The sequence below is a fragment of the Triticum aestivum genome, chromosome 1B (genome assembly GCF_018294505.1).
Source record: "Triticum aestivum cultivar Chinese Spring chromosome 1B, IWGSC CS RefSeq v2.1, whole genome shotgun sequence".
Classification (NCBI taxonomy): Eukaryota; Viridiplantae; Streptophyta; class Magnoliopsida; order Poales; family Poaceae; genus Triticum; species Triticum aestivum.
The window spans coordinates 634921991-634933600 of NC_057795.1; the positions used below are offsets into that span (position 1 = coordinate 634921991).

The following is an 11610-nucleotide window of genomic DNA, read 5'->3' on the forward strand; positions in this document are numbered from 1 at the left end:
GGTGCGCCGTAATGGAGAGTTCCCCATGGGGCTGGGAGGGGGAGAGGCGGGGCAAGCAGTCTCTGTTTGGTGCCCCCTACCAGCTGCGGTCAGAGTTGATCAATTGTTTCGTCCAAGCAGCACGTTTTGCCGAATAATACGCCACCGCAATCATGGGAGTCCAGTTAACGATTTTAATTGAAACTTAAACCATTATTGAATATATGCACACAACACCCATAAGAAGATCTTTGGACGACAGTGAGATCGAGCCATCCATGCATATAATCAAACTGCAACAGACCGTTTGATTAGAATCGTGCAGTGATCAGCAGCATAAACTATCATCCATGGAGTAGTTTTAGAGCAAATAAACTGCAACTTTCTGGAATATAACAATAATAAAAGCACCACAGTAGCAACTAAAGGGTTTGATTTCAGTCAAGGAATATAGCATTACATCAATAGCAAAACATGGTGATATTTGTGGAAATAAAATAATAAGAGCACTGCAACTGCTAGTAAAAGCAATATTATCCAACATGATCATTTGAACCAGCACATAGGACCACCATCAACCACAACATACTGTTAAAGAGTACATGTCTAAATTTTATGAAAGCTAGAAACTGAAAGTCATTTACAGCCAACAATTTGTAATTGACCCTACTGGTCTACATCCAATGAATTATGAGACACCATTTCATTTCCTACATATCCTGTTTTTTCAACAGAAAAGCCTGTTTTGACAGAATGGAAGTTAGCACGACCAAGTAAATCAAACTTGAAAAAAGAATAAAGTTTCGAGATGAGCTTACATTATCAATTTGCACAAATGTATGTCATATCTTTTCTTACAGATTCGTATTGGAGAATAAAGTTGTCCTGGAATCAACAAAATGTTCATATTACTCTACAAAGACCATCATTTTTTGTTAATATGAAACCTTATGAATCGTATTTCGTTAAATATGTACGTCTCCCAGCCGCGCGTCACCACCTCTCTTCCGTCCATTTGAGAAGCTTCGCCATTCACCACGACGCCGCTGAGCCGTCGCCATCTATTTCTTTGCAAAGTTCGATAGATAGATTAGATAGATAGATAGTGCACTAAAAGAGAACAAATTCATAAGAAAAGTAATGTATACACCTGATATCCCAACTCCCAAGAATCAAACTGTGGTAAAACAAAACTAATACATACCATGGCTATCCAACAGCACATAGTAGTGACAAATCTGAACCGGGTCCCCTTCCCTTAGGATATGATATACCTTCAGGCCGATTAACTCTAGGTGTTCTATGAATTCTGAAAGTCTGAATCAACTCATGTGCAACTTTTGACGATGGTGCAAATGGAGAGGCATCACAAGATTGGATCCTTATCCTGCTATATAACTGTAGTACAGTTAAAGCAAATAAGCTAAGGAATTGGACAGCAGGATGAAGGTGCACCACACCATCCAATTCTGAAAAGGTGGCGGCTAATGGTCTTCCTTGTTGAATCCATAAGGACTATGCTTTTCTATCCTTGAACTAAGCTGAAACTCGAGCTCTAAAATCTGAACGAAAAAACTTGATTTCTTGGAAGGAGGGTCACTGCTCCAAATTGTGTTGCCTCGCCCGTACATCACCGAAGCTGGGGCACACATTGGAGCAGTGGCATTTGCGACGCCCAGCAGCGGGGTCACATCTCATCCCCATCAGCTCAAATCAAAACAGAACGCAAATTAGCCCAAACAGTTAGAAGACTTATTTAAACCGCACATGGTGCACTCAGACATAAGAGAAGACCCAAGCAGAGCGATCAAGCCATGCAATTCTAGTTATTAAAATACTAATTAGTTATTGTATCTAGACGGACAGTCTTATGTAAAACGTTTAGATTTACGTAGTAGTTTGCAAGGAGCATATACATACTATTTTTCAAATGGGGTGTATACAAGTATACAACTGATACTACTTTAACTGAAAACATCAGAGAGCATGTTTTAATTCATTCATGATCTCTGCATTTTATTTAGAAACAAGCATGCACCAAGATACTCACATAGAGAGCAGAATCCTCTCTTTCACAGTACTATTGTTTCATCTAGCTCTAACATATCCTCTCTTTCTCCCTTTTAATAAGTAGTATAGTTGATGCTATACAGACTTAAGAAGTAAGTAGTTGATGACAGATACAAATCGATGACACTGTAGTATGTACCTCAGGTCAGACGAAGTTTCGGCGGATAGTAGAGTATGTGCAGACAGATTTCCGGCGAAGTCGGCGGTGTACAGCCACGGCGCTGTCGGAAACTTGAGGCGTGAAGATGAGCCAAATAACTGCAGATTATTCCAGAGAGTTAGAACACGAAAAACTATTTGACCTTGCAATAGAATAGAAATGGTTCGGCGATGTGCACATCTCTCTCTCTCTCTCTCTACCTCACCTCTTTTTTCACCACAAGTTACAAAACCAAATAACTGAATTTGTTGGCCCTGTACATCATTTAAAGATTAAAAGAAACTCAAATCCAAGATCAGTTGTCGTTCATGACCTCTGCATTTTATACAGAAACAAGAATGCACCAAGATACTCACATAGAAAGCAGAATCCTCTGTTTCACAGGGCTATTGTTTCATCTATCTCTAACATATCATCTATTTCTCCCTTTTAATAAGTAGTATAGTTGACGACATACATACTTAAGAAGTAAGTAGTTGATGACAGATACAAATTGATGACACTGTAGTATGTACCTCAGGTCAGACAAAGTTTCGGCGGACAGTAGAGTATGTGCAGAAGGATTTCCGGCGAAGTCGACGGTGTATAGCCACGGCGCTGTTGGAAACTTGAGGCGCGACGATGAACCAAATAACAGCAGACTATCCCAAAGAGTTAGAACACGAAAAACTATTTGACCTTGCAATAGAATGGAAAGGGTTCGGTGATGTGCACGGTCATATGCATGAAAGCATCGAATTTGTTTACATGTAACATCAGCAGTATATACATGTAGTCGCCTCCAAAATTGACCATATGAGCTTTCAAATGAAAGGACAAAAATGAAAAAGGAACATATAAGAAATGTGAGTTATATAGTATTTTATTACCAACATGGCATCACTCAAAGATAATACTTGTCAAAGAACAGCTTGATCAGGCACAAAGACCTAGACATGTGAAAGAGAAGGGAATCAACACATAAAATTTAACCTGAATCTACCTCAACCATGAGCAAGTATGAGCACTGCTCCTTGCCTTGAGTAAGTGCTTGCTCTGGTTTAGTTTGCCCCAGCACAACAGAGATCAATTCCCTGGATGGCATATATTTAATATACGTTCTCCTCCTAGTACTAAAAATAGGACTACATGGCTTCCTAGCGAGTTAAAGCTAACAGAGATCAGAGAGCAAACTAATTTCACCAATTTATCACTGTAATCTCTATTGAATGCAACACTTTGCCACATCTTGTATTATCTATATGGCATTGCTAAAGTGATTCTAATCTGAAAAAAGAATAAAAAAATCCAACTTTGCCATGTTGAACAGCATCCGTAGTATTGCATGATGTAGTGACCCAAAATTAGTAGCACTATAATTGGATGGTTCAAACTCATGTGCCAGATGTCCTAAAAGTTCAGACTTGTATTCACAAAATAAGGAAATTCAACAATATATCTTCAAATGTAACTATGGATGGATTGAACAACCAAATTGCTACCTGATAGAGCAAAATTCCATATGCTTTCTGTTTTTAAACCGAGTTCGAGGTGGATTCCATATTCTAACTGCACTTTACGGGAATGGATCTACAATCATATTAAGAGATTCCCTTCATCTTGAGCTGGTGCTTCAGCTGTTGGAACACTTAAGCTCAGATCTTCAGTATGATTTTCTTTAAGTGTAGGATCGAACAAAACCTACATGATAGATTGCTTACATTTATTAATAATCAATCAAGCAATTTTCTTGCACGGATAACACTATGTCATGAAATGTATTGCTGCTATATTTTCGTTCAGTTTTTGTAATAAGATAAAGTACTTAAATGATCTGCCAAGGAATAAACCAAATCAACAGCGACTCTATGGTCTAATTATCAGCTCTACACAATTAATAATACAAATAGAACTCTGGTACTAATTCTACAGAAAAGATACACCAAATACATTATCAGTCAGGTTCAGTACCAAGACCATTTTAGACACCAAAACATATTTATCGTATAGCGATATAGGTGCAGGTGTAAAGCGTGAAAATTCTCGATGGTACAAACTTTAAGCTGACAAATTGTCGATGCAATGTAGGTGCCAAATAAGTGTTGGCGTCATACCACAGTGCACTGACACAAAGCATAAAAGGAGAATAACATATTAACATTTCATTGTTGTACCAAAGAACAGACCATAGCTTCACAGCTAAGATTAATGCAGTAGTAGCACTACAATGACTTGTCAATAGTGACCTCGCACACACTGGCATTTTTACTGTAACTATTTTATGAGCTTGCAAATAAAAGCACAAAAATGAGAAGGGAACAAAAATGAAAATAGCACATATATACACTATTTATGTTTTGAAGGATATCAGTTCACAAATAAAAAATATATCTGTTCATGGACTATTTGGCGCAGTAGCAGAATTTTGTTTAAAAAATGGACTTGTGCTAATGGGAGAGATAGAGAGCAGATGGGGATTGCTTGCCCTATCTTGGTGCAGCAGAGGCATCATCCGAGGTGAGGAGGTGCTGCTGGCTAGGGTTCCTTCCTGCCCTTGACGGCAGCGAGCGTGGTGGATGGGGAAATCCCATGGCGTGCTCCATCTGCATCTGCAACAGAGGATATGAAGAGAAGGTGAGATGTAGGGGTGGAGGATCCCGGCCAAGAAAGGGGAAGGAGGGATGAACCTGGGGCCGCCGGAGACGGGCCGGCGAAGCACTGCCCGAAACCCTAGCCACGGGGGTGTGGTTGCGAGCGGGCAGTAGAGGCCGGGAGCGGAGAATCTGGACGGAGAGGAGGGAGGCGCGGAGCTTGGGGGGGCTCGGGGGCGTGCTGTGCGGCGCTGGAGCTCGCCGAAAGCGGCCGGCGTGGGCGGCGGCGGCGGCGGCGGCGACTTCATGGGCGAGAGGGAGAGGAGGTGAGCCCGTGCGTGTGTGGTTGTGTTTTTTTTTCTTTACAAATCTGCTCAGACCGCGCGTTGAATACTCTGAACGCCAGGGTGTTTTGTGCAAAAACGAAACGTTTTCTCAGATATCCACTTAAGATAGGACTGCGGGTTGAATTCTCACAAACAAAGGGGCTTTTTCGCAAAAACGCCGACGTACGGGCAGAAGCACTCTGTGCTTTATTAGTAGGGAAAGATAGAGAGATAGGTTCCAAGCTGTAGAATTGTTACTTTTTTGCCAAGCTGTAGAATTCGGAGCAGAGGCTACCTCCAATCCATAACCATAAACCCCACCCCCTCCCCATCAGCTGGCAACCCCAACAGACGCCGTCCTCTACGAGCAGAGGCTACCTCCGAGGAAGCCAAGCCATCGTGCAATCTGCGCCCTAGTCCAGCCAGCCAGGTCTTTCTCCTCTCTCCCACTTTCGCTTTCGCCTTCTACGGGTTTCAACTTCCAGGGCTTGCATGCAGTTCGACTTAGTACTGACTTCCTTGCTGATCGTCTGCGAAACAAATCGGGTTTAATTAGGTTCTTGATATTCGTTTGACTTGCCCGCTGAAACCGCGAATCAATTGTATCTTGTACCTCTGCAATTCTGCATTGTGGCAATATATACGTATGATTTTGGGGTGCCTTGTAGCTGTTTGATATGATCAACCTATGAACTATCTTTATCAAGTTGAATATCTTCTTCATTGTGCCCTTAGTATGCATGGCGTGATGATCGATTTCACTTGCAGGCCAGGAGCAAGGGGCGGAGCTATGGGCAACTCCGGCAGCACAGGTATGTTTCACTTGTCCGCCCAATTCAACTTCAGACTGTTCCTGCTATAAACCAAAAAGTCATACGCAACCCACAACAATCCCTTTCAAGTACATGTCAGGCTAAAAATACGATGTTGTACCTTTAAATTGAGGAAGCACTTGCCGTCACCATCATGCCGATGAATTGACGAGATGACTGCATAGTGCATACTCATGTGTTGGAAAAAGGGGCTAAGGATCCCTCCCTTAACTTTCCGCTGTTAGGCAGAAGTGAGAACTCTCCACGAATAAACTCAGATAGCACCCCGGCGGAGTCTCCATGGGGGGATTCAAGCGCGGGTGGGTGGGTGGGCGGGCCGGTTTAACACCTGAACTCCTGCCACTGAGCTAGCACTTAGTTCTCACTATTTATTTATAGACATGAGAAAAGTGGCCTACAAACAAAAAAGAAGAGAGAAGTGCATGTACTGTCGTTTGTACCCAAGATTCATGACATGATAACTACCACGATATATTATTGGCCACTTCTCACAAATCACCGTATGCAAGACATAAATTTGTTTATCTGCAACTTGTTTATCTGCAACTGCAACCTGCACATAAATTTGCTCATACCACACTCCTTTTTTCCTCTGTTATATTACTTTGATTTATGCACTTGTCAAATTTCAGCCCCCGCACCGCTAGGAAAGACCCATGTTCCAGATTTGGAATGGAAGGTTCATGATTTCTCAGCGCTACTCGAGACAGAAGCTACGTCGGCGTCATCTACTCCTTTTCACTGCTCTGGGTACAAATGGTACGCATCACAAAGCAAACGGAGCTTTACAAAATTAACGTATTAGATGTATAAATATGATCTGATTTTTTATAGTAGTGGATATAGTAACAGTCTGTTAGCTAAGTACTCCCTCTATTACTAAATATTTGTCTTTCTGGAGATTTCAACAAGTGACTACATACGAAGCAAAATGAATGAATCCACACTCTAAAATATATCTATATACATCCGTATGTGGTACTTCATTTGAAATCTCTAAAAAGACAAATATTTAGAAACGGAGGGAGTACATAATAATCTAGGGTGTTGATTACTCACAACTCATGTTTCAGTCAGGTTAGAATGTCAATCACAATCACCCAAACCCATGAAAACAGCCAGACAATGAAGCTTGATAGGATGCATGAAGTGAAGAAATTAGGCTTGATTCACTTCTAGACTTACTTTGTTTTCTTCAATTCCCTTCCCAGGTGTCTGCAAGTGACTCCAAAGCACAATCAAGTGACTCCAAAGAACAAACATGATGTTCAAGTGACTCCAAAGCACAGTCAAGATGATAAAGGAAATCCATATGTTGCTCTTTCCCTCGGAATATCCCGGGTATGCTTGGAGCTAGGTCACACATTGCATGCAGAGTTTGAGTTGTCTATATTCAACCATTCGAAAGGAATGTACTGTGGATCCAAAGGTAGACTTATGAACCTGTTTCAAGTACATCCATCCTATTTCGCCGCAAAAAATATACATTCATCCTATTAGCTTTGGGGGGGGGGGGGGGGGGTCCATAGTCTTAGTGCATCACAAGTTAATGTCGTAACATCATCAATTAATTTTTCCCTGTTAACAAGTCACTTCATAATTTCTTTACTGTTAAGTTTATCCGTCGGCCTTCTGTACTGTGAGTCACACTTGAGACTCTTCTCATTCGAGCAGCGTTCCACATTTCATATATGCATGTTGTTTTTTACTTTGATAATCTTTATTTTGATGGATTTCACTACTTTGATCTCTCCTTAAATGCTTAACTACGGTGAAAGTTGATTATATGTTTTTTTGCGGGGAAGTGTGGATATTTTCAAGCTTTTATTTCTCTAGTTTTCTAACTTTTACCTAAACACAGCTAGCTACAACTTCAATGACAAGAATATGTACTCGAACAAGGAATGTTTGATTCCTCTTCAGGAGCTACTGAAATCATCCGCGTTTTTAGTGGATGATAGCTGTGTCTTCGGTGTGGAGATATTAAAAATTGATGTCTCTTCTCCTGAAAGGAAGTCCGTTGTGGTACAAAAGAAGGCTACCACAGTTGAGAACCTCTTTGTCCAGAAGAAGGGATTCATCAAAGGGACATACACTTGGACCATGAACAATTTCCTAGAATTGGAGTCTCAGCAATTTATCCGCTCTCCTACATTTGAAGTTGGTGGGCATAAATGGTATTCACCTTGCATCACAATTTATAATAAATACTATGCATGTGTTATCCGACAGTATTTCTTTAGCTTATACCATACCGATGGCTGATGTCCAGGTCTTTGTGCAAGGCAAGGTCTATTGTCAGTTGGACATTTTAGTTTGATCTTTAAGCATGGGACCAAAGAACTCTAATTCTAGTATATTTACAGTAACATTTTATTATATTGTATTGTAGTCATTTTTTCTTAGATTTTTGTATAATTGTATATTGTATAAGACTCTAATTTTAATGCCGCCAAGTCGTGTTCGAAGTTAATGGGTGTACCTACCTACACCCAAGCTCAACCACAGCTTTCTTATTTTTTGAGAATCTCTGCCACAACTTTCTGATTTCGTAACTAACCACATTCTTCAAATACATTTTCCCGGGTACCCAATTGTAAGAAGTGTCACTTCCCATTCTTGTCAACAGGTACATCGGCATGTATCCGCATGGTGACAAGCGCAGCACTGATTACCTCAGCTTGGCTTTGTGCCTGGACTCCTCGGATGAGCTCTTTATTGAGTCCAGAAAGGTGGTTCAAATAACTCTGTCCATCCTCGACCAAAAGAGTGGGAAATACTTCACTAGAACTACAGGTTCAGCTCTCCCTAGAAACTACCAGTGCAGTGTGTGAAATACTGTTTGTAACCCCCTGATAATTACAGTTGATCTTACTTTTGTGGTGATGGCAGGTCTCGTGCCATGTATACGTCCAGAAGGCTGGGGATGGTACAACTTCCTGCCACTCAAGGAACTCAAGGATATGTCCAGAGGGTATCTTATAGAGTCAAAGTGCGTCCTCAAGGCAGATCTCACTATATTTGGATCATCCAACGACGGCTAGATCTTTACCTTGTGGCCTGATGCAGAGTTAATGCGCCTTCATCCTACTACTAGTTAGAGTTATTCTTTCAAAAAAAAACTAGATAGAGTTATATATATGAGATGGTGTTGCTGATTTGTTTGATGTTCTTAAACTTCTTATGGAATTAAAGATGAACTAGTTCACAAGAAGTCAAGAATGATTTCTAGGTATATTGCCTCTAATGTATCATTTGCAAGTACTTCAATGTGTGTATCGATGATGTTCCTATGATCATGTTGTCAGTTGATGAGTTTCTTTTGCATGTTGTTCCATGATCCCATCGTCATTGCCTCAGGCATTTTCAAACGTCGGCGGTTAAGTGTTATTTGTTTATGGACGCGTGCATAGGGAGGGGACGTTGCACAGAAATGTCAAACAGTTGTGCCGTCTATTTTTTCTTTTGGGAAGACATCAGTTATACTCTTCTCTTCCTGGAGACGTCGTTCGGGTCCGCCCCCACCTTTTCCCACTCCATGGTTTCTCGGGTGAAAACCCTAGGGCGGCGACGGCGCTCATGGCGTCGTGTCCTTCTTGAAGGCGCCATCCAGAGAGCTAAGTGGTCGTGGGCACGGCTCGTGTTCGTGGGCAGCTGCAGTTGGCGTGCCCCTCTTCCTCCAGGAGGCATCTACTTCGAGGGAAACCCTGGATCTGGGTCTCCCAGATCGGATGATGATGGAAACTATGTTGCCGTTCTCCCTATTGAGGGCATCGTTTTGGAGTATGTGTTGATTGGAAGGGCCTAGAGGCGGAGCGGGGTTTCATCTTATGCATCGATGACGACGGGTCTCGGCGGCGTGGCATAGTGGAGGCTTGGCGTCCGATGCGGGTTGACGGACTCGCGCAGGAGGGCGACGCTGTCAGGCGTCGTGGTGGCGTCGATGGTAGAGAGGTCTGGTAAGGTCGATGCATCAGTTCTGCTCTAAGGATGGGTCGATAGAAGATGGAGGTGACGGTCCTTGCAGCGTGCGGTGCTCACTAGGAGTGTGCCGGACCGGTGTGTGGCCCAGTCTAGGTAGTGGCTTGGATGGGGCATCCGAATTTAGATGTTAGGCTTTGTTGTGATGTCTGTTTGTATTAGGCTCGGACATTCGGTACCCCTTCATCAAGGGATAGGAGTAGCAACAGGCATTGCCATGATGGTGGCTTCAGGCTTATTGATGAATTACCTTTTAAGGTCTTTGGGAATAATTAATAATATGACTGCATGCATCGACCAGATGCAGAGGCCGGGGGTACATCCTCCTTTAAAAAAACAGTTATACTCCTGAAATGTCAAACTGCACACTGTTGTTGTCCTGTGACTTTCTCTTCACAAACATTCAGGTAATGTAGGATGAGCACCCTTGTACGTCAGAGGCTATCATAAGTTGGTGACTGTCATGCGGTGTTGTTGGGAAGTAGTGTTTTTGAGTGGTTCCCCCTCCCCTGCTCAACAAAGCAGAGTTGATGACCCTGACCCGTGCATGCCCATTGGATTTTCAGTCGACAGCTACATGTAACCGGGTATAGTCGTGGATGACCTACCTGGGAATTTCAGACTTGTCTCTGTCATCGACAAAGACAGCAGCAGCAACAGCGGCGACAGATTGACCAGATGAGTTTTTAAGTAAAGAAGGCTCGTGACTTTCCGATTCAAACTACAGAATTCAGTAATGATGTGCACAGTATACATGTGTTAGGGGAGTTTTTAAGTAACAATAGATCAAAAATGATGGAGTAACAACCAGACTGGTCCGAATTCAGTAGCTGTCAGTAAAATTTAAGTATATATACAAGATTATAAGGGTCTTGCAAGCCCACTCCCCTAACACATGTATACTGTGCACATCAGAAACCCTTCGGACAGTCAGCAGAGTGTAACTTGGTGATTTTACAACTACAGATTGCCTGATAGTTAGCATAAGAAACAGATAATTGTTTGCAAGTAACATTAGAAAACGATGAATAACTGCCTGCCAGGGCGCATTGGCTTAACGGTGATTGTGCCTTAGCTTCGAGTTCAATAATAAAAACACTAATCGATACTACCTTGCAAAGTTTATCAATATAGATTATCTCAATAAAAATACATCTGAACAACACAGAGGTTCCAGCATACACTATCAATCATCACACGGGACTCGATCATGCCCTAAAGGTAAGGTAAATTGGCAAATGGACAACAGCAGGAGAAATGGCTAAATCCACACCCAGATGCCAGTATCTAACTAAAGACCAGACTTTCACAACAAAACTTCACCCAACGAGTATATACAGTAAAACACTTCCACAGCTACTGCTGCTGAACACCAGCTCGACGACCTGCACCATCTTCTTCAGAGTCGGAGTTTAGGTGAGCATTCGCTACACATCATGGGCCTCCATCAAGCGACACCTGCACCGAAGAAATCGAGCATTGTTATATTCTGTAGCACAATTTTTAAATGACATGACTCGAGCAAGTAAGGAGTGTGAGTAGAGTACTTACAGCAATTAGTCTTCAGCCTCTACTCTCTCTACCCAGAGGTGTCATCAACAAGGTCCAAGCTCCGGTATGGAAAACCTCAGATAGCCAGTCATGTTGCCACCAATCAACTAAGTCTAGTTAAGGAACAAACATGAAAGCTT

At 42.1% G+C, this 11610-nt stretch overlaps 1 protein-coding gene and 1 long non-coding RNA gene across 8 annotated transcripts; one reads left to right on the forward strand and one right to left on the reverse strand.

Moving 5' to 3' along the window:
- Positions 1 to 397: 397 nt before the first annotated feature.
- Positions 398 to 4170, reverse strand: LOC123143971 (uncharacterized). 6 transcript variants are annotated; one of them, XR_006471166.1, is made up of 4 exons: positions 2725 to 4170; positions 2189 to 2307; positions 798 to 1046; positions 398 to 719 (listed from the first exon to the last, which is right to left on the reverse strand). It is a non-coding gene; the product is annotated as an uncharacterized lncRNA (long non-coding RNA). The 6 variants fall into 6 exon arrangements; XR_006471179.1 differs by lacking the exon at positions 398 to 719 and having other exon boundaries at positions 770 to 1046; positions 2725 to 2850; positions 3691 to 4170; XR_006471181.1 differs by lacking the exon at positions 398 to 719 and having other exon boundaries at positions 770 to 1046; positions 2725 to 2887; positions 3691 to 4170.
- A 1189-nt stretch (positions 4171 to 5359) lies between these two features.
- On the forward strand, positions 5360 to 9175 carry LOC123097751 (uncharacterized). Of its 2 annotated transcripts, none has more exons than XM_044519576.1 (7): positions 5360 to 5535; positions 5874 to 5917; positions 6571 to 6697; positions 7150 to 7367; positions 7800 to 8115; positions 8568 to 8734; positions 8831 to 9175. In XM_044519576.1, the coding sequence occupies exons 2-7, from the start codon at positions 5896 to 5898 to the stop codon at positions 8980 to 8982; spliced, it is 1002 nt and encodes a 333-aa protein (XP_044375511.1). In that variant the 5' UTR covers positions 5360 to 5535; positions 5874 to 5895; the 3' UTR covers positions 8983 to 9175. The 2 variants fall into 2 exon arrangements, with proteins under 2 accessions (XP_044375511.1, XP_044375519.1); XM_044519584.1 differs by having other exon boundaries at positions 5879 to 5917.
- Positions 9176 to 11610: the final 2435 nt, after the last annotated feature.